The sequence below is a fragment of the Bos grunniens genome, chromosome X (assembly GCF_055505025.1).
Source record: "Bos grunniens cultivar Pamir isolate PY7600 chromosome X, Bosgru_T2T1.0, whole genome shotgun sequence".
NCBI classification, from domain to species: Eukaryota; Metazoa; Chordata; class Mammalia; order Artiodactyla; family Bovidae; genus Bos; species Bos grunniens.
Window position 1 is genome coordinate 8843302 of NC_141194.1, and position 27047 is coordinate 8870348.

At 43.1% G+C, this 27047-nt stretch overlaps 1 protein-coding gene across 5 annotated transcripts in view; it reads right to left on the reverse strand.

Moving 5' to 3' along the window:
• ARHGAP6 (Rho GTPase activating protein 6) overlaps positions 1-27047 on the reverse strand; it is a 541445-nt gene that overhangs the window by 253111 nt on the left and 261287 nt on the right. For 2 of the 5 annotated variants that reach the window (XM_086386895.1, XM_086386894.1), the window contains exon 1: positions 25759-26383. The exons of the other annotated variants lie outside the window; for them this stretch is intronic. In XM_086386895.1, coding sequence (XP_086243021.1) covers positions 25759-25803 — 45 coding nt within the window. In that variant the 5' untranslated portion in view covers positions 25804-26383. Of the gene's footprint in view, positions 1-25758; positions 26384-27047 lie in introns of those variants that run through there. 5 annotated transcript variants of the gene reach the window in all.

The window sequence follows — 27047 nt, forward strand, 5'->3', positions numbered from 1 at the left end:
AACAAAAACTGCCCTGGCTGCAAAAAGGCAAAGTAATCAACATTTCCCTGCATGTGGTGGAAGTATCATCACGGGTTTTGTTTCATCTGTACACATGAACATTGACACTATGGGTAGTCACTATGAGTAGGATGACAATAAACAGGCAACCCTGTCTATTTCAAAATTAAAAAAAATTCAGTCAGTTCTTGAGAAACTCAATCAACCATTTATCTTAAAACTATATGCTAAAAGATTACCATCCGCTTTTATTCCAACGTCTCTGAATGTTTCCCAAACATTAAAGACTGTGAGTCATGCTTCAAGCCCATGTCTAATTTAAGCAAAACTTTATATAGCAAATGAATTAACAAAATAGACGAGCTCTCTCTCCATTTTACAGGAGGAAACGCATCATACAACTCGGGTTTTATGACACAGGAGTCGCCTCTTCCTTAGGATGACTTTGTCTGAAATTGTGTTTGTATCAAGAGGTCTAGCAACCGCTGGCTCACTCTGTGAGTATCAGCTCCAAGATGCTGCCCTGGCAACCGAACCACACTTGCAATGTAACAAACCCTGAAACTGGAAGCAAAAAGAGTCTTGCATCTAAGCGCTGGATCTGAATGTTTCACACACGAGCGCTGTTTGAACTATCTATTCCTCTTTCGCCTGCCACTTCCCTTCTTCCCAGGGCCCTATTACATAAAGGCTTAGGTGTTCTGGGGAATAAGTGGGCGTCAATTGTGGCAGGGTGTGGGAGGATGCCTAGGTTACCTCCTGTATTACACACTCTATTTAGGAGGTGGGCAATTCCTATTTATATAACCCCTGATGAAGATACACCCCAGCAATTTGGGAGTAGGGGGATGGCCAAAACAAGTACGTAATGTCACTTGAACACCTTGTGCTAAGTGCAAATCTGATTACTGCCTTCATCTTCTTAGAAAGGAACAGGTATCACTGCAAACAATAGTTTGCAGTGGCTGCTCAGTGTAGGAAAGCCAGGGGGCTGAAATTCAAAGCCAAGTGGGACACCAGCAGAGAAAAGTAGCTAGGCTTTACCACGCAACATGAAAACATGGCTCCACCCGCACCGTACCTACCAAGATTCTAGATCCTGAGTGCTTCAGTGGGAGAACAGAAACACAGTCCTGGGGTGCCCAGAGCTGGTCTGTAGGGTGGGAGAGAGTGCAGAAGCCCACTGATTGATATGAAAACTTCCACAGCAGAGAACTGAGTCAAATCTGTTGCCTTTGGGGTTCTAATTCAGTCCTCTAAAGCCTTAGTATCAAATATAGTAGCCACTGGCCTTTGTGGCTATTCAGTGTTTGAAATGTGGCTAGTCGCAATTAAAACGTGCTGCTGCTAAGTCGCTTCAGTCGTGTCCAACTCTGTGCGACCCCAGAGATGGCAGCCCATCAGGCTCCCCCGTCCCTGGGATTCTCCAGGCAAGAACACTGGAGTGGGTTGCCATTTCCTTCTCCAATGCATGAAAGTGAAAAGTGAAAGTGAAGCCGCTCAGTTGTGTCCGACTCTTCGCTACCCCATGGACTGCAGCCCACCAGGCTCCTCTGTCCATGGGATTTTCCAGGCAAGAGTGCTGGAGTGGGGTGCCATTGCCTTCTCCTAAAACGTGCTAGGAGTGCAAAATACATGCCATAGTTCAAAGATTGAAATGAAATATACATACATACATGTCTCCTTACTAATTTTACTACTGACTGCATATCAAAATGGTAATAGTTCAGATGTCTTAGGTGAAACAAAATATATTACTGTTTCTTTTTACCTTTTTCTAGAAAACTTATTTAAACATGAAAATTTTAAATTACCTATGTGGTTTGAATTACATTTCTACTGGATAGTGCTGGTCTGAAAGCTGAATGTTACTTTAAGGCATGATTTATGTTGAGCTCAGAGACGCTTTCATAAGAAAGTGTTGCTTGACTGAGCTTGGCTATCTACTGCAAAATGTTAACTTCAAACATCCTTGAAAACTAAAATTTCATTCACTGCCTCCTTGGCAAAATCTGTCAGATAAACAAATCTGCTGTTTTGAGACATGAAAGCAATGGTTAACAATGTAAGTAAATTTTCTTCCTTTGCAGACATACTTAAACCATGTTAAAGTAGAGATGAAACAGGCTCTAACATTGAAACAGACCTATAATTAGGTGCTAATGTTGAATATCCTGCAATGTTTCAAAAAGACACATAGATGGAGAAAGGCCAGGCCTATACAAGGCAGGAGAGGAGAAAATGTTGAATATATGAATGCAAATATGTTACAGATATCTGAGTTCAAATACTGTATGCTTTCCAGGTACTACTTGCTTTTTGGCCTCTCCTTTCCATCTTCACCACCACCACCTGGCCGATTCACGGGGTCAGAGGCAAAGCCATTCTCTTCATCTCTCAGATGAACCTCTCCACCCTTGGCATCTCCCATTGCTCAGCTGTATTGTACCCCACCAATGGAAACCACCCTAACTTTTGGCTCCAGAACCTGCCATAGTCATAAGGAGTCTTCAGGTTGGCAACAAGGTCACCCTTGCATCAAAGCCTTCAAGTTTAACTCCACATATCCCACCTGAGCAAGAGTCCGAAGATGAACATGAGGCTCATTAAGCGTCAAGACTTCCAATCTAGTCAAGTCAATCTTCAGTCCTTCTAATGGAGTGTATAGATTAAAATATAAAATAACCCTTTGCATTTGTTCAATTTATCTAAAAACCATTCGGTGTAGTTAGAATTCAATGAAAGCAACAGTGCCTGCCAACAGGAACCAAAATTTCTTTTCAGTTTGTAAGTTTTATGCCCCTGAAAGCCTCTTCTTAAGAAATTTTGTATTTGTGGGTGGTTATAAATTTTTTTTCTAATCTAGACCTCAAAGAAAATGTGGTCAAAGGATACTGCTATGGGTAACCTCAGGAAGGAAAAATGTCTCTAAAAATATTTTTTAAAAAGAGTAGGTCACAGCTCTTAAGGCCCAGTACAGCAAATCCTCAGTGACCCTGGATCATCTGGGAATGAGTCATTCCAGATAAGCACACATCCTGGATAGCCCAAAGTTTATGCTCTAACCATCTTCTTGGAAGAGCTTTCGTTTTTCTGCTTTAATAATGATGATAATTAAGTCAATAGCAAAAGAATCAAGGGTATCATTTCCCCTTGGGAAGATGAGAAACAGTCTCACATGAAGGAGTCTGAATCTGGTCTTTGGAGTCAGCTAACAGAAACTCAAACCCTAGTGCCAGCATTTACTACCCCTGTGACTCTGGGCAAGTCACTTAGCCTCCACAAACCTCAGTTTCCTCACCTACAGAGTGGGATAAAGAACCCCCACTAGACAGCTGTTCTTATGATTCGAAAGCACACATAAAGGCACAGAGTAAAAGGTTCGATACAGAGGAGGTATGTGGAGAAACATCTTTTTTTCTCTTTGATCCTCTGGCAACAGAAGACTAAACTGGACCTCAGCAGAGGAGGGCGATCCTTGAACAACTGAGAGCAAGCAAGAATGCATTTTCCAAGATACTAGTCTTTCTTCCTTTAGAGGGCCTTGGTACTGTTTGGCCTAGGGCATTCTGACTGAGCTTGCTATAAACACACACACACACACACACACACAAAGTAAACACATACAAACACCCCCCCACACACACACACACCCCGTCACCACAACTACCACACCAGTTAAATAGATTATGCTACATTTGCCTACAAATGTCCACATAAAATGCATCCTCGTTTCCTGTGGTTGGCAGTCAGGGTTGCTCCCAGCATGTTGGCCCTGATTAATGTGTGGGATATGTGGGTTTGGGGCACTAAAATATACACAAGTTTTCAGTGAGGGGCCACACTATGCTCTCGTCAACAGCCCTTGCTCATTCTGTTTGTTTCTCACAACATAAAATAAACTGCCTGTCATGTATATTTTGAGTAAACTGAGAAGTTTCTTAAGTACATGTATGGCAAACCAACTCATAAATATTGGGCTAGCAAAAAATTCATTCGAGTTTTTCCATAACGCAAATGAAATTTTTGGTCAATCCAATAGATAACTGAGGAGCTTTTGTTCCATAGGTAAATGTGCTTAGACAATTACCTTACCTTATTACATCATTCAAGTCTGGCATTGGTTGGCTTTATCATCTTTATAACTACCTGATAAAGATAAAATTCACATACTATATAATTCATGCATTTCAAATGTTCAATTCAATAGTTTTTAGTATGTTCATGGAGTTTTGTAACCATCACTACAACCACTTTAGAGCGTTTTTGTCACCTCCAAAAGAAACCTTGTAAATATTAATAGTCACTCCCCATTGTCTCCCACACAGTCCTAGGGAAGCAACAATCTACTTTCTGGATTTGCCTATTCTGGACATTTCAAAATAAATGAAATCATACAACGTGACTTTTTGTGTCTGGCTTCTCTCACTTAGATTGATATTTTCAAGGTTCATCCATGCTGTAGCATGGAACAGTACTTCATTCTTTTTATTGCAGACTAATATTCCATTATGTGGGTATATCAACTTTTATTTACTCATTCATTAGTTAATGGACATTTTGATTGCTTCTACTTTTTGACCACTATGAATAATGTTGCTATGAACCTTCATATACAAGTTTGTATATGTATACACATTTCACTGCTCTTGGGTAGATATCTAGATGTGGAACTGATGAGTCATATGGTAATTTTATATTTAACGTTTTGAGGAACTGCCAGACTGTTTTCCAAGTGGCAGTACCATTTTACATTCCCACCAGCAGGGTATGAGGGTTCCAATTTTCCCATCTTCTTACCAACACTTGTTATTATCTGTCATTTTGACTATTATCATCCTAGAAGTTATAAGATGGTTCATCCCTGTGGTTTTGATTTGCATTTCTCTGATGGCTAATGATTTTGAGCATGTCTTCATGTCCTTATTGGCCAACTGTATGCATGTTACATATGCTTACTGGCCATTTGGAGGTAAATGGGGTGGAGGTATATGATGAAATTCAACAGAATTGTGAAGGAATCAGATATAGGAATGTATCCTATAGTTCTTTTCTTTTTTTTTAAATTTCTGTTAACACAGTGAATGTCCTAAGGAATTTGTGAGTAACTGTACTCCTGAGACTGGAATTTGTGAGCTAACCATAAATGGCTTAACCAAAACATGATGAAATGCTTTTCAACAAAATGTTGGAGGAAGCAGTGAGATTAATAACTAAAGAAAACAAATGACTTCAATAACATAACTTTTTTAAAAAAGCTATAAAAATAGAGCTATACATCATCCATCCATTGGGCGAAGGTATTATCACTGGTTCTTGCATCAAAGATTAAGACCCCAAGCTGGTAACCTGTCAAGCAGAATCTACTGAAGTGACACAGTGTATGGGGGTGGGAGGAATGGGATGATTAATAGCAAAAATAACAACCAACTTCTCACTGCACACTAACTGACAAGCATTGTTGTAAACAGTGAGGCAAGCACTGTGTAAATTTCACCTACAATATCTGTTGTCCTTGCCACAACTCTAAGATTTTTTTTACTTGCTGTTCTTTGCAGTGGTTTGCTTATCTGTTACTGAGAAGAGCAACACAATTCTTTCCATGCCCACATTCATCTCTGCTGAGGTTAGCAGCCGCTGGAGGCTCCTAGAGCACAAACTTCCCTCCAGGTAATAAAAACCCACCCTTACCAATATCTGATTGGTCCAGGGATGTTGACTGACTAATAGTCACTGAATCAGTAGGGGCCTATGAAGAGACATGCTGACATCATTCTCTTTGCACAGATGCCACTACTCAAACTGAACTAACTAATGGGATTTTCTCTGTTCCTAGTTACCTGAGAGATGTAGTAATTGCTGTTCAGTGGGTGACAGAGCAGGAGGAGCCAGGAACAGTCAGAAGTAGACATTAAAGTAGTAGAATCCCAAAGTGAGTGAGTGAGTGAAAGTTGCTCAGTCGTGTCCAACTCCTTGTGACCCCATGGACTGTATGTAGCCTGCTAGGCTCCTCTGTCCATGGAATTCTCCAGGTCAGAACAATGGAGTGGGTAGCTGTTCCATTCTCCAGAGGATCTTCCCAACCCAGGGATAGAATCCAGGTCTCCTACATTGCAGGTGGATTTTTTACCATCTGAGACACCAGGGAAGCCCAGAATCCCACAGTAGTCATCCATGAATTCTTCCTATTGGGGTTGACAAGATATCCTGGTCTGGAGATCCTGTAGATATTCTGGCAATAAAGAATCTTCTATCTTGAGTATCCAAAGGTTCTAACACAACTTCATCGTGTCTTGTTTTATGGATGAGGAAGTTGATCACAGCACACACACACACATACACCATTACACTGTTTAAAAATTTTTCAATAGCTTCTTCTTGGTCCTAGGCTATAATCTAATATTCTTATTCTGTGGCCTACAAGACCCTGTCATTCTTTTTGCCCACGCCCACCCACTTCTCAAAATGTTTCTTATGTTCTCTCCCCCTTATTCACTCTGAACTTTCTTCATTCAGCTATTCGAACCTGCTATTCCTCTTTGTTCAGGGTCTTTGCACAAACTATTCCTTCTTTCTGGAGGGCTTTCTCCCTCTCCTGGCCAACCTAATGCCTCTTCAGCCTGGATATCTTGCCATAAACATCACTTCTCCAGGCATAAAAGATATATGTGCCACAACCAGGGCGATCTGGTTCAATAGCCCTCAGAAAAGAGAAGGGGTGGGTGTCTCTGAATTGCACCCCATGATTCACTGGAAGGGCTTCCCTGGTGGGTCAGATAGTAAAGAATCTGCCTGCAGTGCAGAAGACCCAGGTTTAATCCCTGGGTCAGGAAGATCCCCTGGATGAGGAAATGGTAACCCACTCCAGTACTCTTGCCTGGAGAATTCCATGGACAGAGCAGCCTGGCAGGCTACAGTCCATGGGGTCAAAAAAGAGCTGGACATGACTGAGTGACTAAAACTTTCACTTTCACATTCATTGGAAACCTAAGTCAAGTGTTCACTCAGGAGCATGAGCAGGGACCTGTGGCCACACACCTTCTGGCCTTCTCAGGGTCTTGCTGCCAAAAGCTAGGGCTAGAGAGCCGTGGAGCTTCAGGGCCCCTGTCACATCCTCCCATGAGGCTGCAAACGTAGCACTGGGCCTTCGTACTCACAGACACACAGACCTAGGCAAGGGGAGGAGGAAGGACCCTCGGGCGTGCACTTCACTTTCTGTAATGGATACTGCTGGGATGCAGTAGAATTTTATTTTATTAAGGATACTGCTTTAAATACATACTGATTTTGTGATTGCTAAAAGAGCACTACAGGAAATAGTGTTGTAAAGCAAACAATCACCTAATGTGTCCTTGTTTAAAACGGACATTGTAACAAAACTAAGATAGTACTTCGCTTAGAAAGTTGAATTTCTTAGAAGTCTAGAGTGTCTAGTTCAGTAGGATGTTTCTGTGTTAACCACAAATGTATGCTTGGTCAGATTTCTGTGAACCCCAAATAAGGAATAAAAAATGGGGCTTTGTCTCGTTTCTTACATTTTTATTTTTCTAGGTGGGTGGTCTAGAAGGGAAAAAGATATACCATAATTTTACTAATGTATTTAAAGTTTGGCTGTGTAAGATTGATTTCAGTCCTTCATTTGCAAGTGTATACTTTCTGATTCTTTTATCCAGGCCTACTCTTTACAAACAACTTTATTGAGATGTACTTTGCCTATCATAAAATTCACTTATAAATTTACCAAAATCTGCAACCACCACCACAGTCTGGATTGAGCACATCTCAGTCACCCTAATAACATTCCTGGTGACCATAAGGAGTCATTTCCCCTTTTCCATTCCTAGCCTCAGGCAACCACTAATCTACTTTCTATCTCTAGAGATTTGTGGAAAGTATTATATCTTCACACACATATACGTAATATAAATCAAAAATACATCTCTTCTTTAACAAAATCCTACTTATACACCAAGATTTTGCTGTTTTCAATGTTTAAAGTTTTTTTAGTAACAAATAAATGAAAGGTTGCAAAGAAACCTCTGAAAAACAGTCCTACAAACAACATGTTTTTCCACTGTAAAATACTACTTTAAAGCTTATGACAACCAACCAACAGACAGCATTTTTCCATCATGCAATGTTTTCCTCATTAAAGTCAAAAGTGTCCATTTTACTCTCTTCCAGTATTCCTATCCCCTCAACCCCAATCAAACTCTTCACAGGTTTAAAAGAGTTTATAGCACATATCCTTAACTTCATTTGCAGACAAAACCCTGGAGAAATTTAGTCTCCTCCAAATTCGGATCACGAGCTGGAGCAAGCAAATGAAACTTCCCCAAATGACATCCTGTTCCATAGCTTTTAAGAGCTATGATAAAGTTTCTAGACTCTCTTTAAAGATATTCTGGAAATTCATCAGACTAGTCATAAAGCCACTAACTTCCTTAGCAACCCGGTAATATTGTGAGCTTTCCAAGTTAATTATAGATCTTGTTATTTTAAGGAACAATCATTAATTGAGATCTTTTAATTAAATTAACAAGAGGTTATGAAATAGGTTCTACAAAATAACCCTTTGCCCCTTTAACAACCAATGAAAAAAATTCTTATCATGGTAGGTTAAAGAATTGACCATTGGTCAACATGACAAATGTATGAAATTAAGTCATTTCCCCATAACTCTCCAGCCCAGCACAATTGTGAAAGTAGATAAATCACGTTTCATTTGGGCTTGTACCACCCAATTTACTGCCCTAGAACACAACAGCCTTGTTCAGGCCAATTCACAGACTTCTGACAGGAGCCTTCACAGGCCCCCATTTTGCCAGTTTCTGAGTCTAGTACACTGGCTCTCACAAGGGTGCTGACCTGCTTTCTATTTTCAACTGGAATTTCCTCCTCTGGGGTGACAGGATCCCCACCCTCAGTGGCATTCACCTGGTTTTCTGTTCAGTGCCCCTGTTCTACAGCTTGCCCCTCGCTCTGGAACTGAAGGGAATTCCAGGCTCGCCTCTTGCAGAGTCCAATGACAGGAACACTCATGGACATTATGCTTCACGTATGGTGGGAATCAGGTTTTGTGAGCATCCCAAGTTCCTCTTAGGAGACACCAAAGTGATATTTACTCAGGAAGTTGCTGGGATCTAAGACAAGACCTGCAGGAAATGATAGCAGGGAGGCCAGGTTGTAGGGCTAAAGCTGTAAAGACATCTCCATTCAAAGGGTCACAAGAATGTGGAAGAGTCAGCCAAAAGAAACATCCCAAAGCATAAGATGGGGCCACATCCCTTGGCAAAACACAGGCTGCCCTGGAGGACCAACAGCTCTCTCACCGCCCAGCTCTTGTGGCTGCACTCAGCAAGCTATATAGAGTTTAAAGAGTTTAAAGAAAAGGGCACTGGTGTTTTTAGGGTCAGCCCTTGGAGGCCCTTTACATTCCTTGCTCTGAGGGAGTTCTGGACAGATTAATGTAAAAATCGCAAATGCAAAACAAGAGCCAGCACTTTAAACCAAGGAGTAAATGATATTTTTCCGAGTTCAACTCTCCATTTTGAAGGGGTAAGAATAGCAAAGTTTGCGAAAATTTTTCTGCCTAGAATGTTTACAAAATAAGGTATGTGCTTAGTCTCTCATTCGTGTCCAACTCTTTGCGATCCTATGGACTGTAGCCCACCAGGCTCCTCTGTCCATGGGACTCTCTAGGCAAGAATACTGGAGTGGGTTGCCATGCCCTCCTCCAGGGGATCTCCCGACCCAGAAACTGAACTGGGGTCTCCTGCACTGCAGGCGGATTCTTTACCAGCTGAGCTACGAGGGAAAATATGAGACAAAACAATTTTTAACTTAAAACTTGCAGAGGATTTTCTGGTGACTTAGAGAAGGAGACGAAGAAGATAGGTTTTAGACACTATAAGCTATATGTGAATGCATCTTACTTTTTAATTAAGAGGAAGTCTGAGAGTAGGAACTAGATATTATCCTTTTTTGAAATTTTCCTTTAGCACTGGACTCACATCTGGTTCTCCACACATTCTAGTGAATAAATGAATGTTCAGTGCTATTTTGCCCTTATCTGAACACACTCAATTTTCTTCTCCATACGGACCATATGTGTCCCCTTTCTTTTGCCCTCTCTCTTATATAACAGTGGGCTTCCCTTGTGGCTTCAGACGGTAAAGAATCTGCCTGCAATGCAGGAGACTGGGGTTCAATCCCTGGGTCAGGAAGGTCCCCTAGAGAAGAGAAGGGCTACCCACTCCAGTATTTTTGCCTGAAGAATCCATGGACAGAGGAACCTGGCAGGCTATAGTCCATGGGGTCACCAAGAGTTGGACACGGCTGAGTCACTAACACTAACACACTTATATAACAGTAGATCTATCTACAGCATCTGTGGTCATTTGAGACACAGCTTCAGACCAGAAATCCAAAAAGTTTTTGGGTAAAGAGCCAGACAGAAAATATTTTAGAGTTTGCATGCCATGGAGTCTGTCGCAACTACTCAACTCTGCTGGTGTAACCTGAAAGCAGTCATAGTTGATATGTAAATGAAGGGGCATGGCTATTTTCATGGACACAAAATTTTTATTGCATATAATGTTCACATGTGATGAACTAGTCTTCTTTGCATTTTTTCCCACTATTTCAAAATGCAATACTTATCTATTCTTACCTTGCAGGCTGTTAAAAAAAAAAAAAAAGCAGGCAGCAGCCCAGATTTGGTCCATGGGCCGTAGTTTGCTGGCCTCCAACTTAGACAACTGAGTGACTGTGATATGGTGGGTGCTCTACTAGGTATGACCACCTACAGAGCAAACTGAAAAACAAAATGGTATTTGGCAACTGTTCAGTCAGTTGATTTGCTAGAGGAAGACAGGGCAAAGGTTTTAAATTCAGAGAGGAAATTCTGTGTGTGTGCATTATTTTTAATTTAGTTTATCCATGTACATAGCAAAGTTGATCAAACTCATCAGCTAATTTCCAAATGTTGGCTCTGATTTGTTTGAACTACGGTATTTATATTTGTTTCTTCTTATTGTAAATGACCTCATCCACAATCTCAGAAGACGGTTTTAAAAACGGGAGCCAAATTTATAAATCTTTGTAAAGTGACACTAGTAAATTAAAACGAATTAAAAAATCTCCCGGGAGGTGAATGTTTTCCTTTTAATATATTGAGGAACCAGTGTTGCTAAGCCCAAGGACACAGAGGAAGACTGTGACGATTCTGGTTAAATGTTAATAGATTCAGTCTATTTCTATAATATTCCCTCAATATCTATTCAGTATATATCCAATCAATGTGGATTTGTGGAGACTGGTATCAGAAGGATCTTCCCATTATCCTGCCTCTCTTGCTTAATTAGGTCATAAGGAAATACATATTGATACATAACAGAAAGGAATCATTGAGCAAATAGGAAAAAATTGAGATAGATTTGCATCTTCTTAAACATGTCAGTATTTTCAAACTTTGATTACATACTGTGGGAAAGTGACTGATTTGCCCTATTTCTTCACCCCTTACTGTGCTCATACCCCTGCCATGGCCCCATCATGGAGGAAGTATATTTCCTCACTCAGTGACATTAGGCTTGGTCATGACTTGCCTTGCTCATGGTAGATGGGTAGAGATGAGAGTGTGCCTGAGCTCAGCCTGCGCATTAAGAATCCTTAGTCAATTCCACTTGTCATATTGTGCATCCGCACTTCTCCAAATTAATGCTGCCCCACCAACCTAGGTCCTAGAATAAACACATGTAGAATGGAATCGTCAAGAAGTCAAGCCCTGTAGGGCTGGCAGCTTGACCTCAGGTCCAGCAGTTGAGTTCTGCCAGATAAAGCCACACGTCTGTGACAGTAAGTGATGGGTGTTTTAAACCATTGATTTTCAAAGTAGCTTTTTTATGCAGCAATTTAGTGTGGCAATAGCTAACTGAAAGAAACACAATTCTACATTTTCGATAACACAGCATAAAGCACCATTTTGTGTGTCTGTGTGCACATGTGTATGCATGGCAGGAGTTCTCTATTTCATTCCTTTTTAATGATATCCAAAATAAAATAGTGTCCCCCAGTGAAGAAATCTCCTGGAAGGCCCCATAGCTCTTCACACCCAGGTTTTTCCTATAGTCTCTACAAGGGGATATGAAGGACCCACAGGGTAATGAGGGCTTTCCCTGCCTACTGAATTGAAAGCAATAGGTTGGTCTAAGAATGTCAAGGTTTTAAAAAATATTTTCCGTTTCTAATAAAGATCAAGGCAAATCATATAGTAAAACTGATAATTAGTAAAAACTAATAATTTAAGTATCCAATAAGTGGGCCTATGTTAGAAGAATCAGACAGCATCAGCTCTTTTTACAACTTTTTTTTTTTAAATAGTGGGAACCAAATAAGTGCAGGAAGTCTTTTGAACTGTGTCCCGAATGATAAGGTTTCACTCTGCAGCCATCCTGAATAAAAACAGCTATTAAGGTTTTTTTTGAACCAGCTAATCTTGATAAGGTTCAACCGTTTCCCCAAGAGAGGTCTATGAACTGCCACTCCCTTCGAATCGAATGAATAAAAATTCATGTGTACCATTAACATCAGGGTTTATACAACAATTGTGCTGCCCAACTGGGTCATGGCTACTGCAAATGCATGTGGGACTTGTGTTTATCCTTGTTCATAAATACCTTTGGACGGTACAGTGCCTGCTCTCCCGTACCTTTCCCAGGCGGCTGCAAGTTCAACCATGCAGTTGTCATTCCTGAAATGGATGTTCCATTAGAACAGCCATGCAGAGAAGGAGCATGGAGCATTCATGCAGGAGCTAAATTCTGTGCTGTTTCAATCAAAAGCACTTTGCTAAAGAAAACACAACAGTTGGAATTACAAAATAACCACAATGCTCAGCTAAAAATACCAAACAGGATGTTCTTCATTTGTGGTTGTATATGTTACTAACAACAAGAACTCCAAAACCCTCTCTGATCTCATTGTCAATTCATCTTAACTTTCTTCTGTTAGGTCTCTGGACCTTTCTGACATAAATGATCGATGGAGATAGGAATGTTCCCACTGTGCCAGAAGGACAGAGGAAGTAATTTAAAAGGTGGCATTTTATGAAGAACGGGTCAGTGGTTGCCCGGATTAGAGAAGGAGGTAGGAGGTAGTGTGGGTGTGGCTACAGAGGGGTAGATGAGAGAGCTCTTCTGTGGCGATGAAACAGTCACATATCTTCAGTGTGGTGGCAGATACGCCAATCTAGACATGTGATAGAATTGCCCGCACATCTCTCGGTCTCTCTCTCCTTCCTCCTGACTGTCCCTCCATCCCTCACAAAATACAAAGGAATGCATGTAAAAAACTGGTGAATCATGAACAAGGTCTATAGTCAGGTTGACAGCATTATACCAATGTGAATTTCCTGATTTTGAAACTGTACTGTAATTATGGAAGATGCTATCATTGAGGGAAGCTGGATAAAGGGTACATGGTCTATCTTGGTTTTACTCTACTTTTGCAACTTCCTACGACTCTAGAATATTTACAAAATAAAAAGCTTTTAAAACTGTCATTTTAAAGGTAACATCCCAACCCAGTGTCATTTTGCAGTCAGCCACCATGCAGTGGTTCAAGCACTGAGACTTGGCAATCAAACCAATGAGGACTTGAGTCCTGGTTCCACTGCTTACTAGCTGTTGTGACCTTGAAAGAGATCCAAACTCAGTGCCTTAGTTTCCTCATCCTGTAAGTGGGAATGATAATAGGACCTACCTAACAGGGGTCTTTAAAGGATTAAATGAGATACTACAGGCAATATGTCCAGAGTTCATGGAAAGCATTCAGTAAGTATTGGCTGTTATTATTATTAAGATGGTAAATCAGTCTAAGTACTTCTAAGAGCATTAAGTTCTTGATTAATTTGGCTGACATTCAAGAACACACCAAGTGCCAGGCACATGCCTCATGTGACCAAGGAGATGGAGTCTAGACATGGGCCCTGGTTCTGGTCTCTGTCTCTTTGGATTTTTCAGTTCTATAATGAATACGATCTTTAAAGATGCAATTTACATGTAAGATGGATGTTATGAAAGTGGAAACACAGGGGCCTTGAGGAGGAACTAACTTAAGAACGAAAGGCCCTTTCTGCAGTCAAGGTTGAAATGGGAGCTTTCTCTCTGCTAAATTACTGGAGTACAGTCTTCAGCTGCAAGCACTCCTTTACCAACAGACAGAAATGAGAATAAAGCACAGGTTAACCCATTGGTGTTGATGTATAACTTTAAGGGTTAAAACTCTTTACCCATCAACCAGAAAAAAACTAAATCCATTCTTCCTTTATCATTCTTTAGAAAAGACATTAAAGTATCCCCAGGGTTATAGAGGAAAAGGAATTTATTATAGTTTGAGTTTGTATTAATAAATTTAGATCAAAGCATTTCTGAATTAAGTATGGAGTTTCTTGATTTTAAATTAATTACAATACCTATGTAAATACATCACTGTATAATGAAAGTAACAAGCTTTGAATATTAAAGGCATGCACATCATATACAGATGGAGTTGGCATGACACATTACTAGCTTAAATATGGTAATATAGATAACCCATGGGGAGAGGAAAGAGCCACTGTAAGCAGTTTGGGAGTCCTCTATATACTCAGGAATTTAGGGTCTTTCATAATGCAATTAAACTTCAAACAAGACTGACATGCATATGATGAATTTTCTGTTTGCCAATTCTCCCCCATGTCTACCAAAACAAAGCAAACAATGTCCTCCCTTCTCTGCGTTGGCCTTTGCCCTCTGAAACTGATCTCAGTGGATTTTGTTGGATTTAGTACTAGAAGGAGATGAGTGAGCAGAAGACCAAGAGGTCAGAATATTCATCTCTCATCCCACTCCATCCCTGCTTCTCTATATCTTGCCCTTGCTGCAGTCCTCACTGGGTACCTTTCCAGGGTCCCTTCCTGTGAGGTGGGTCGTCAACAAGAGGTTTTGGACCCTCTCTGTCTCCCTGCAGTCACGGCTTCCCCACTGCTAATTTCTATGTACCTTACCGCCCCTTGCTGATTCTGGTTAATAGTCCTTTCCTTAAATTAGGCATTTTTGAGTGTCGCATCTGTTTCCTGTCACATTCTTATGGATACAATGCCCTTCTCTGTGAGTCAGTAGCTAAGGTGGGAGAACACCTTATCTTTTGAGACTGAAGTTAAGACTGTGGTTTACATTCTGCTCAGACCATCAAACTGACATCATAATGGGACTGTTACAGGTCATGTGCATAAATACTCACATAAATAATACTAGGTGTGACCATTTTCAAATTCCCTCAGCAAACCTGACATCCCATTTTCTTGCTAAACGATTATTACTCTGTGGATTGAATTAAAACAGCACTAAATTAAAACGGCACTGCTAAGTAAGGACTACAGAGCGATGTCCAAGAGTCCTGTCCTGATGGGCAGAGCTCATGCCCTGTGTTCCCTGGCACAGGGGAGCTCAGCAAATACACAACCAAACTGCTCCGCACACTGGTGACATACTTTTAGCCTCTTTATTTCACTTGGATGGACACCTTTCTTTACCAAGATCTCAATCAGCTATAGAAAGGGGTCATTCAAAAAATATTTTTAAAATTGATTCATCTGAACATCTTTTGCTGTTTCCATGGCAACTTTTCCCCAAAGCCATAACTCTAAATTCCTCTGAAAACTTCATCTCAGAAATCTAATGTATTTGGCACTCCAAACACTCAAATTTTACTATACAAATTTAACTTGGAAGAATTCTAAGAGTGTGTCAAACAACCAAAAAAAAGGAGAGAAAATCCTGACCGGTTTTTATTTTCATTTCAAAGGATCATGACATCTTTCAAGGAAAGAGCCCTCATCAACACTGCTCATATTTGAGTAAAGTAGTTTCGTTCTTTGTGTATAATTTACCCAAACTGAGATGTATCCCACAGCCACATCCAAGCAGTCACCATAAAGACAGAGAAAGCAGTACCATATAAGGATGGGTGGTAGTCCTTATTGTTTCATTTGATCTATCTTTAAGTTTTTAAGTATTCAGAAAGTACTTAAGAATAAAACAAATCAGAATAGTTGGTCTTTTGAAAATAAGATTAGAACCAGAAAATCTGAGAAGGTACATTAAAAGATATTAAATAACTGTATTCATTTGTAAACCTTGCTGATCTTAGTCCAAAATTTTGCAAGCTCCTAAGACTTTTAAAACTATTTACTCCCCTATTACTTCAGAACTTACAATCTAAGACAGGCCATGCTAAATAACATTCACCAATGTGGCCAGGGCTTGAGAAGGGGCCCCACAATCCTTGTCAGTGACAGATAGAATGCCAACACACCTGCCACCCTGGGCTGATTGGGAGTTTTGTGGGTTTTTTTTTTTTTTTTTTTTGCAGTTGACATTTGTTCATTTATTAACCCTTCATCATGCAAACTGCTATTTCAAGGCAATATATCATATAGAATTATCGGCCAATAGTCCATATCTCCGACTATGAAATTCCTAATGGGAGACCTTCTCTCTTCCCTTTAAAATTAACATGAAATCATATGGCCTGTTCCAGCCAATCAGATGCTGCCATGTAAGACTTTGCCACTCCAAGAAGTAATATAGAGAAACAAGGATAGTTAGAAACCATTTAAGTCTGAGTACAAATCATAGGATGATGAAGATCATAGAAAATCATATAATTTTTAAAATTTTGAAAAGGAATTAAGCACTTATTCTGTTAAATCCAATGCCTTTGAGTCAGTTTGCCTCCTTAGCAATAGCAGTGGGCAATGACTCAAGTCTGACTGATCTTGTCACTCTGTCCTCCTGTGTTGGCGAGGGGCCCACATTGGACCAAGGAGGTGTGTCTTGACTGGGAGATTTTTAACCAGGATGGAATTGAGAGAGAAGAGCTGGGAGAAGCTAACTTTCTCCTTCTCACTTTTGTTTTTCTTTCAGTGCCTTTGCATTTCCCCCAGAGCAGGCCAGTCTGTATCACATCCTCAACAAGTGATTGTTGGAGAGTGACAGACCCTAGCTCTCCACTCACCTACAGTCATGGACCCAACATCCAAGCATGCAGGTTTTCGGAGAATTCCTCACATCAGTTGGGAGATGATGATCACTAATTCTAGAGCATCACCGACTCGATGGACATGAGTTTGAGCAGGCTCTGGGAATTGGTGATGAACAGGGAAGCTGGTGTGCTGCAGTCCATGGAGTCACAAAGAGTTGGACATGACTGAGTGACTGAACTGAACTGAAATGAAATGAATTCTAGAGCCAGGACTACCATGTTTAATAAACTGCTATTCCAGCTATCTCAGAATAGAGGTAGTGAACTGAGACAAGATCGTTAAATGCTGATGCATCAAGAAGTCACCTGAAGGCTGACACAAGAGAGAAGACAGGAAACGTTTAAAAACAAGATCCAAGATGACAAAGGGCATCAGGAGTTGAGGAGTGAAGAAGAAAATCCCAAGGCAGTGAGGCTTCTAGAAGGTCCACCATCACCCTTCCCCCACGGTGTGAAACATGATGCTCATAGTCATGATTCACTCACATCTGGAAGAGGTAAGTCACATTTTGTCTCACTCTTAAACAGCAGGGAAAGACATACAATTCATTTGAGAGAGCACAATACAAAATGAACCTCACAAACAGAAAGATGTTGATGTCTACAGAGATAAATCTAAGGCAAGGTTTCTTAATTTCAGCACTACTGACTTTGGCAATGGACAATCCTGTTAGGCTGTGCTGTGCACGATGTTGAGCAGCAACTCAGGTCTCTAACTACTAGATGCCAGTAGCATCCTTTGCCAGTTGTGACAACCAACAATGCCTCCAGGCATTTCTCAGTGTCCCCTGGTTGAGAACCACTGGCTTAGATTACCTAGAAAACAGATGCTAAGGGACATTTTTGCCCTCATGCTATGGGAGAGGAAGCATTCTTATGCCTCCTGTACTCTTAGTGCATTCAGCTGAAATGAAAATGCCAGGTTACAAAACAAAAGACCTCTCTGAAAACTGGTACTCCATTACCTCAGAGTCACCTCAGGAGAAGCCCTACGTTGAAATCTCTGGATCCCCTTCCCGCTGAATCTAGACTTTGTAGAGGCTTCTTGAACAGTACGTGGTCCACCATGTATTTCAATCAATTGGTGGTTTCCAAACATGGCTGCTGTCAGAATCACTGATGCCAAGCGTCAGCCTTGAAGATTCTCATTTAGTGGAAATTGGGTGAAGCCCTCAAGCCAGTATGTTCTGCAATCACCAGCTGATGATGAGTGAAGTTTTGAATCCACTGTGGATTGTGATGTGTATAGGTGAAACCACTCAAGTAGCCAAATTCATTTCCTCATAGATGTTTATTGTGTGCCCATCCTGTAGCAGGACCCATTCTAGACAGTGGGAATATCATGGGAAAAGAATGATGAGGTCCTTGCCCTGAACGTAGGGAGTCTAACACGTATAATATAATACCAAGTAGTGGAGCAGACAATGAATGCAGCATCTGGTGTGCTATGATCAATGGTAATTGATGGACTCAGAAGCACTTTGGAGAGAGCAGTCGAGGAAGTGAGTTTTTTCCCCCACAACTTATAGGATATATATAGAGAGAGACCCACACAACATCCAAGGCAGAAGAGACAGCAGGAACAAAGGTCCAGGGAAGGAAAGAGCTGGTCACATTTGAGGAACTAAAAGTACACTGATGTGGCTGAGCAGTGTCAAGCTGAGGGAGGGTGTTAGGAACCAGGGAGATTTATGTAGGAAGACTTGGAAGGCCAAGGTCATAGATGAAGGTATTAGTCTAAGTGTAATGGAAACCAGTCAAAGAGCTTTAAGCACTGAAATGACACAATCTCATTTTTTAAAAAAGATCTCAACTGGTCCCACGACTGGACTATAGGGTTACCATGTTGTCTTAGTGAGGATGATGGCTGCTGTGTGTTCGGGTATAGATGACAGCAGTGCAGGTGGAAAGAGGAGGATGAATTTGGAGAGTGCTGTGAAAACAGACCTGGCAGGGCCAGATTCAAGGTGGGGCATGCAGGAAAGGGAGGGCTTCAGGATGACCCCTAGGTGTCTGGCTTGGGCAGCTCACCAAGTCACTGACCATTTACTGAGGCAGGAAAGGCCAAGAGTGATACAGGTGAGGGGCAGGTGAGAAACCAAACACCCAGTGAAGAGCACATACAACTGGACAATAATATCACGACCAAGCTGAGACTCAAGTGTATTTGGTTCAGAGTCATCACCAGGTGGGGAACAGGAAAAGTAAATAATACAAGTTTATGATTAGAAAGGACTGAGACCAAGGGTAGTATCTGTTTTCTTATGATTAACAGATATTTCTGCTACACAACATGCAACAGAAATCTGATTGTTCATCAACCAGCAGTGGTGCTTAACAAGTGTTTTGAGGGACTTTCCTGGTGGTCCAGTGGTTAAGAGTCTATCTGTCAATGAGGGGAACATGGTTCGATCCTTGGTCTGAGAACTAGGATGCCACATGCTGCGGGGCAACTGAGACTGTGCACAACTATTGAGCCCGCGTGCCCTAGAGCCTGTGCTCCACAAGAGAAGCCACCACAGTGAGAAGACCGCACCCAACAACTAGGGAGTAGCCCCTGCTTGCCACAACTAGAGCAAGCCCACAGGCAGCAACAGAGTCTGTACACTGCAACGAAGACCCAGCTGTAAATAACTAAATAAATAACATTAAAAAAATGAAGTGTTTTGAAGGATGGGAGATGTGGCTTCCTAAGATGATGAGAGTTCCAAACCAAAGAGGTTATATTCAGGAAAAACTTAGGGCAGCAGAAAAGAAAGTGTGTTGGGAGGTGGGGATGGGGAATGGAAAAGGTATCCATGATTAGTAGAGGTGTTAATTAAGGTGATTCAATAATCTCCCTCTGATTTGTAACTTGCAAAATCTGGGCTTTTGTGAGGAGACAAATGAGTAGCAAGCAGAGTATTATAAAAGTGAATTCTGAGCCATGCAGCAGGCCAGTACAAATTCCGCTGAATTTCCTAAGATGTCTATACTGGCAGAACTGATGGATGATAACTGATCCATATCAGCTCAGTGCTGCAAAGGTGCCCAGTTCTGGGTGTCTTTGGAATTACCAAAGAATAGCCTGTAATCAGGGGCTTCCCCGGCAGCTCAGCAGTAAAGAATCCACCCGGAATGCAAAGAGACGGGTTCAATCCCTGGGTCGGGAAGATCCCCTGAGGAAGGCATGGGAACCCACTCCAGTATTCTTGCCTGGAGAATCCCACGGACAGAGGAGCCTGGTGGGCTGCAGTTCACAGGGTCACAAAGAATCGGACACGACTGAAGCAACTGAGCACACACACACGCGTCCTGTAACCAACACCACTGAATTATTAAGTAGACTTAATGGCTTTAAAGTCTTTCAGAATCAAATGTTCATAGAAAGCAAACTTGGAAACTTTCATAATAAGACCTCAACAGATTTGGGTGAGGAAAGGCTCCCTGCCAGGGTAAGCAGCTTAGCCCTTCCAGTGGGTTCCTTAGGGAGGAGGAACCATAAGTAGAGCAAGGAAAGAGTCAGCGGTTAGTAACGAGGCTGTGGTCAAGAGCACAGAGGATAGGGACTGCACCAAACAGGAAGTGATGTCAGCAACAGAGAAGCTCAGAAGTGGACCAGTCAAGGGACAAAAATGGCTGCATCTTGACATCTGGACTTCATGGGGGGATGTCCCAAATCAGAGCCTAAGCCCCTTGCTTTTTGCCACACCTCAGTGAACAGAAGACACGTAACCCATCTGTAGACTTATCTTTACAGGCAGCAACATGAAACCTTATTGTTTCTCTTTCACAAAAAAGAGGGTGAAAATAAGTGAGTGCCTCCAGGGAGATGCTGGAGATAACAGTATTCCATAAGGTGTTCCAAGACGCCTCTGATAATTTGTTCTAAAATTAATATTCAGTGTAGTGATTCTACTGAAGTCACCATACTCAATTGCACAGATTGTCATGAAATTAGGCATTTGTCACAAGACCTTGGTAGATGATCAAGGTTTGCAATATTCTCTTTGGAGTTAATGCAAGAAAGCATATGAGGAAAGATGCTTTCCTCATCTTTTCCCAGATTAAGGTAATCTTTAACTCAGGCCAAGCGATCTGACTTTTGGGGGCCCAACAAGAGTGGGAGAACACTGCTAAGGCCACGATCAGTGAAACTAGGCTGACTCATTATTATACCCCCAGCACTCGGGATGCATTTGAGGCTCTCTCTGAATCTCTGTGTTGGTCTTTCTCTGAAGTTCTGCATGTTCTTTGAATAGAATATATATAATATTCAGAAGATTTACTCTGTCTTCTCTTTCTCAGTCTCGCTACACAGTAAATGTTACATTTTCTTAAAAATATACATGAAAATTAGATAGACCAGGGGGTCTCCATGGGAGCAATCTTGCCCTCTACGGGACATTTGGCCCTGTCTGGAGATACATTTGGGTATCACAAGTTGGGGTGGGTGGGGCTATGGTACAGGTATCTTGTAGGTGGATATCAAGGATTCTGCTAAACATTGTACAGAGTACAGGACAGCCCCACAACAAAGAACAATCCTACTCAAAACACTCATTTTGCTGAGGCTGAGAAACGCAAGACAAAATGGCATTCAACTTAATGGATGTGCAAATTTGGGGTTTTGTCTATAGCAGTCCAATTAAAGAGCTATCTGGCTGTGTAATTCAATGATATGAAGGGTCACATTAAGTCACTGAAAGTAGGATATTTGATTGTTGGTTTATTATAGTGACAAAAGAGGAAGAAGGGAGGAGAATTTGGCTCTTCTAACTCAATTTTCTGAGTCAAATGAGCTCTGTGGGATCAGGGCATGTGCATAAAACTCTCTGTTCTGTCACTAACTCCACCTGTGCCACCCTGAACTCCACCACTCTAAACTTGGATTTCTTCAACCACCAAATAGAAAACCTAACCGCCCAGCTGGACTTGAGGCTGAAATTGACACAGACAGTGTCCAAACACTTTGCAACGTGTTTAAGACAATAACAGTGAGAAGCTGCAGTTTCTCTAGGAGTGCTGCCAGGCAAGCACTGATTTGTGCATGTCATCCTTGACCCTCTATCAGTTCAGTTCAGTCGCTCAGTCGTGTCTGACTCTTTGTGAGCCCATGAATTGCAGCACGCCAGGCCTCCCTGTCCATCACCAACTCCCGGAGTTCACCCAAACTCATGTCCATCAAGTCGGTGATGCCATCCAGCCATCTCATCCTCTGTCGTCCCCTTCTCCTCCTGCCCCCAATCCCTCCCAGCATCAGTCTTTTCCAATGAGTCGACTCTTCGCATGAGGTGGCCAAAGTGCTGGAGTTTCAGCTTTAGCATCAGTCCTTCCAAAGAACACCCAGGACTGATCTTCAGAATGGACTGGTTGGATGTCCTTGCAGTCCAAGGGACTCTCAAGAGTCTTCTCCAACACCACAGTTCAAAAGCATCCATTCTTCGGGGCTCAGCTTTCTTCACAGTCCAACTCTCACATCCATACATGACCACAGGAAAAACCATAGCCTTGACTAGACGGACCTTTGTTGGCAAAGTAATGTCTCTGCTTTTCAATATGCTATCTAGGTTGGCCAAAACTTTCCTTCCAAGGAGTGTCTTTTATTTTCATGGTTGCACTCACTATCTGCAGTGATTTTGGAGCCCAAAAAACCCTCTATAGCCTCTCCAAATGCAGTCTGGCTAGTTCAGTGTCTTAAGCATCTCTAAAATATGCTGACTGCACTCAACCTCCAGCTCAGTTGAGGTAGAGAGCGTCTCCTTCATCTCTCCCTGGTCCAAATGCCAGGAAGCGTGCACTTTGACACCTCCTCACCTGGGACCAAAGCAGGATTTTCAAAATACGAAGTTTACCAAGTCACCAAAAGGCATCAAAGGATGACACCCAGCTGGGAGGATGGAGTCACCATAAACTCCATGTGGGAAAACCGTGGGAGGAAAGGTTGGGAGGAAAATGTTGGCTGCATTTTTGTTTTGATGATAAAACAAGACAGTTGTGCTATACTTCAGGAAAGTGCTAACTGATTTTATAAATGCAGGATGCTCTTCTCTGTTTAAGTGTTTTGTATTTCTCTCTTTGTCACTATTAGGACCGTTTGAAAAGATGAGTGAAGAACTCATAGCAATTCCTAAGATTTTCACTATTTCATCATCTTTGGAAAAATGGCCGAATACCTGGCCCACAAAAATGTTTGATGAACATTTGAGTAAAAGGTGAGCCACTGATTTCTTAAATACAGTGTCCCCTTGGCCAAATGAAAAAAAAAGCACTGAAGAAAGAGTATTACTTGCCCCTGGATTAGATTTCAGAGGAGGCAAGAGGTACTGAGGACACCTGAGGATAATTCTTTTCTAGAAGATGAAGACAAAAAAAAAAAAAAACAGCCTCCAGGACTCCAGGATAATACACAATGGGGCAAAACCAAGTTGGGCAAAATAAGTGGAATATTTATGCAAAAAGGCAAAAGAAGCTCTTGGAATTACCTCAATCACTGTGGGGGAAGCAGACAAAGAGTGCAGCGTTAGAAAAATCTTAAGCCATAGAGGGTTATGTTAATATGAAAAACAATGGGTCACACTTAATACAGAACATTCTTTTGACTTGTGACTGATACAGTGCTGCTGAGCGCTGCTGCTTTGTCATTCTAATGCATGTTTCAGAGGACCGGGGTGACTTCTTTCGACCTGAGAGCCAACATATTCTCTCTGGAATCGTCCTTCTGAGTCTTAAATCAGAAAATACGTATATAGTCATCTGTGCTAGAATACAGGGTGATTTCATCAGCATATCTTCAGAGAGCAAGAGGAGGCATTAACATCTGCTTGACTTTTAAGTTTTTGCTTTTAGGAAAATGAGACATCTGATTGAAAATCATTTTTAATTTGTTTCGTGATGCATTGAGTGTATTTGCATAATTAAGGCAATAATCATTCATACAACGAATAGATTTTTTTTTAAGGAGTCACTTCTCACCTTTCCTCCCTTACCTTGTAAATGATATTGACACCTCAGATTACAATTCAAAGGGCACCAGCACACAGTTCAAAATCAGAAGAAGGTAGTGGGATGAGATGCTGATTAGACATAATGAGCACAGACCCTAGATCTTTCTGTGCAAAGAAACCTCTGCTGAAAACTGGTTGCCCTTAATACCGCTTTAAAAGGCAAATCTCTGAGCCGCTGGTGTCTCAAAAAAAAAAAGAACAGGCATTAGTAACTTACTAGTGTCTCACTGAGCATTTCAAGGCAAATAATGCTGGCAAAACTAGAGAAAGAGCCGTCATAGGTTCCTAGAACGGGTGCCTGAGAAGGAACCTTAAGAATTTCCTAATTCAGGCCCTCATTTTTTTTTTTTCCAGCGCAGCAAAGTGAAACCCCAGAAGGTCGCGGTGAGCCCAACCTGTCATGTCCCCCCCAACCCCGCCCCGTCTGCAACCAGCCACTCTACTACGCCCCGGGAACCAGTTGGAGCAGCTCCCCGGGATCTCTGCACCTACCACCCCTGTTCACCTCGACTCCTTTCTTGAAAGCTTTCCCTTTTTTAAATGTGGAGAGTGCATTGTGGAGGACACGAATTCCCAGCAGATAACTGCCTGTGCCTTATTATAAATATTGATGATCCCTAACTTTCCGTCTTAATTCTCCCTAGTTTTGAAAGTCAGCCCCCAGAATGTTGCATCTCAATAGTGAAAATCATGTCAGAGAGAACTCAGTAAAGTAGCAGATGCCAGAACAACTGCAATGCCCCATGTCAAAGCCACACATCTACCACAGAGACATGGCCAAAGACTGGGGTAAACTAAAACAGATCCCTGTCGGCTTCCTGGAGGCGGTGCTCAGAATCTTCACAAGTAGTACCCATTCCTCAGAAACATCTCTATGTTCATTGGACTTTTCTTTCTTAAGTCTTCTCTCTTTCTCAAAAAGAAACTCCGTCTACAATCTGGATCTGGTCGGTCCCATCATTCACTTAGAAATCTTGACTCCTTCTTTAAAGGAGGCAAACTCCACGAGTTTTATGTCTCGTGTGTCCTGCGGTCCCCAGCTCTGCGCAGTGCCTGGCATACAGTAGGACCCCAAGAAATGTGCAATATTTGAGGCAACAGGAAGAGAGGCCACCAACACATGACACCCTACCACCTTCTTATATTAAATCAGAAAATGTGCAACCTTGTGTCCCGCTACAAACTCCTAGGGAAATGCACGCCCCCTTTCCAAGGAGCAAACCAGAGGCACCCCAAAGCGCCTTGCAGGGCTTCTCCGGAGGGTCCACTGGTCACACGCTGGGATCGCCAAGCCGCCCAGCCTCCCGTCCAGTTCTCTGTGGGTTCTTGCGGTGTATCTCACCAAAGACTGGGTGGGCGAACCTGGGCCCAGCCCCGGGAGTCCCATTTCTCAGCCTTGGCCAGAGAGGCGGCGGCAAGGTCCAGTCCCCTACCCCAAACGCAGTGACTACTGCGCGGGGCAGAGGACCACGGGCTCTGGGAGTGGGGGTTCCCCTTCTAAGGGGCATCCGAGTTTCTGAACAGGTGACACTCGGGGTGATGCAGGCGGCACTCTCCAACGCCCCCCGCCCCAATCACACACCGAGGACCTCTGCGGAGCCCCGGATCCTTTCAACTCCGCGCCGTCCCCGCAGGTCGGCCGTGTGGCGCCCCCTGTCGCCTCTGCGCGCGCCGGGACACTCACCGCATAGTGCAGCTGCGGTTTCTCGCGGTTCACCGGGTCCCCCATGTCGCCACCGGGGGAGGAGTAGCAGGCTCTGGGGCTCAGGCTGGGGTCGTGGCGCCTCTTCGGGGTCCCCCTATTTTACCGCCATCCTCGGGCAGCCCCCGGACTCGAGCCCTGCTCCCTGCGCCCAGAGCGCGGTGCAAAGCGTCCGGGGCACCAGCGTCCCGCCGCGGAGCCGGTGGGGACAGGGAGGAGGCGACGGCGAAGGGGGAGGAGGAGGAGGAGGAGAAGGAGGAGGGAGAGGCCGAGTCAAATTCGATGGGCGGGCGTTTAATTCCTTCCGCTCCTGCCGGGCCCCAGTCTCGACCGCCGCTGCCAGCTGTTTGGGGGCTACAGCGACCGAGCGCGCCCACGACAGGTGTCAGGGCGGCCGGCGCTCCGAACTCCTGCCACCCCCGCCCCTCCCCGAGCCCACGGGCCCCGGGATGCCAGGGCCGGGGCTGCTAACGCCTTCACCACCAGCGAGAGGGAGAGAGCTTGGGTTTCCAAGAAAGAGACTTTGACTAACTTTGAAGGAGGTGTGGGCCTGACGCCGAAAGCCGATTCGGAACCGGCCCCCGGCGAGGGTGGAGTTTCAGTCTTTGGAAAGCCTTCCTCTGAGAGAATCTCAGTGGCGGGAACCTCAGGAGGGGGCAGGCCGGAGAGGGGCCAAGTCAGCTGCCTCGGGGAGCTGTTGGGGAGAGGGAGGCCGGGCTGGAGGCTTGCTCGGCCACACCACTTCGGGCCAACTGAGTCCCAGAGGGCGTGCAGGACCTGGGCATGTCTAGAGAACCCGGCGGCACGGGGGAGTCCTGGAAAATCTGCAGGAATTCAGCTGGCACTGAAGACTAGCGTGGGTGCCAGGATGGAGCTGAGTTGGGGGTGGGGGGAGTGCTCGGAACCCTCCTTTCTTTGTCTTAGCAAATCAGAAAACAACACAGCGAGGATTTGGAAAGAGAAGAAACGCACACTATTTGCAAATGCTGCCAGATTAACCGAATGATTTTAGCACACACTGCAGATTCACAAGGCCACCTAAAACTGACTTCTACTTCTCAATATCCTGGTGGAAGCCTACACTTTGAGCGCCAAGGTCCCTCCCCAGGCCTGATATTCTGTGATTTGCCAGCAGCCTCTCACAAGCTACATCTGGACAAAGGTAGGGATTGGGACCAGAGTAGAGAAACTCCAGACTCTGTGAAATCATTCATTCCAAGCCCAAGAGGGGTGGCTATCAAGTAGAGGTTGGATTTGTGAGTGGCTTGTGT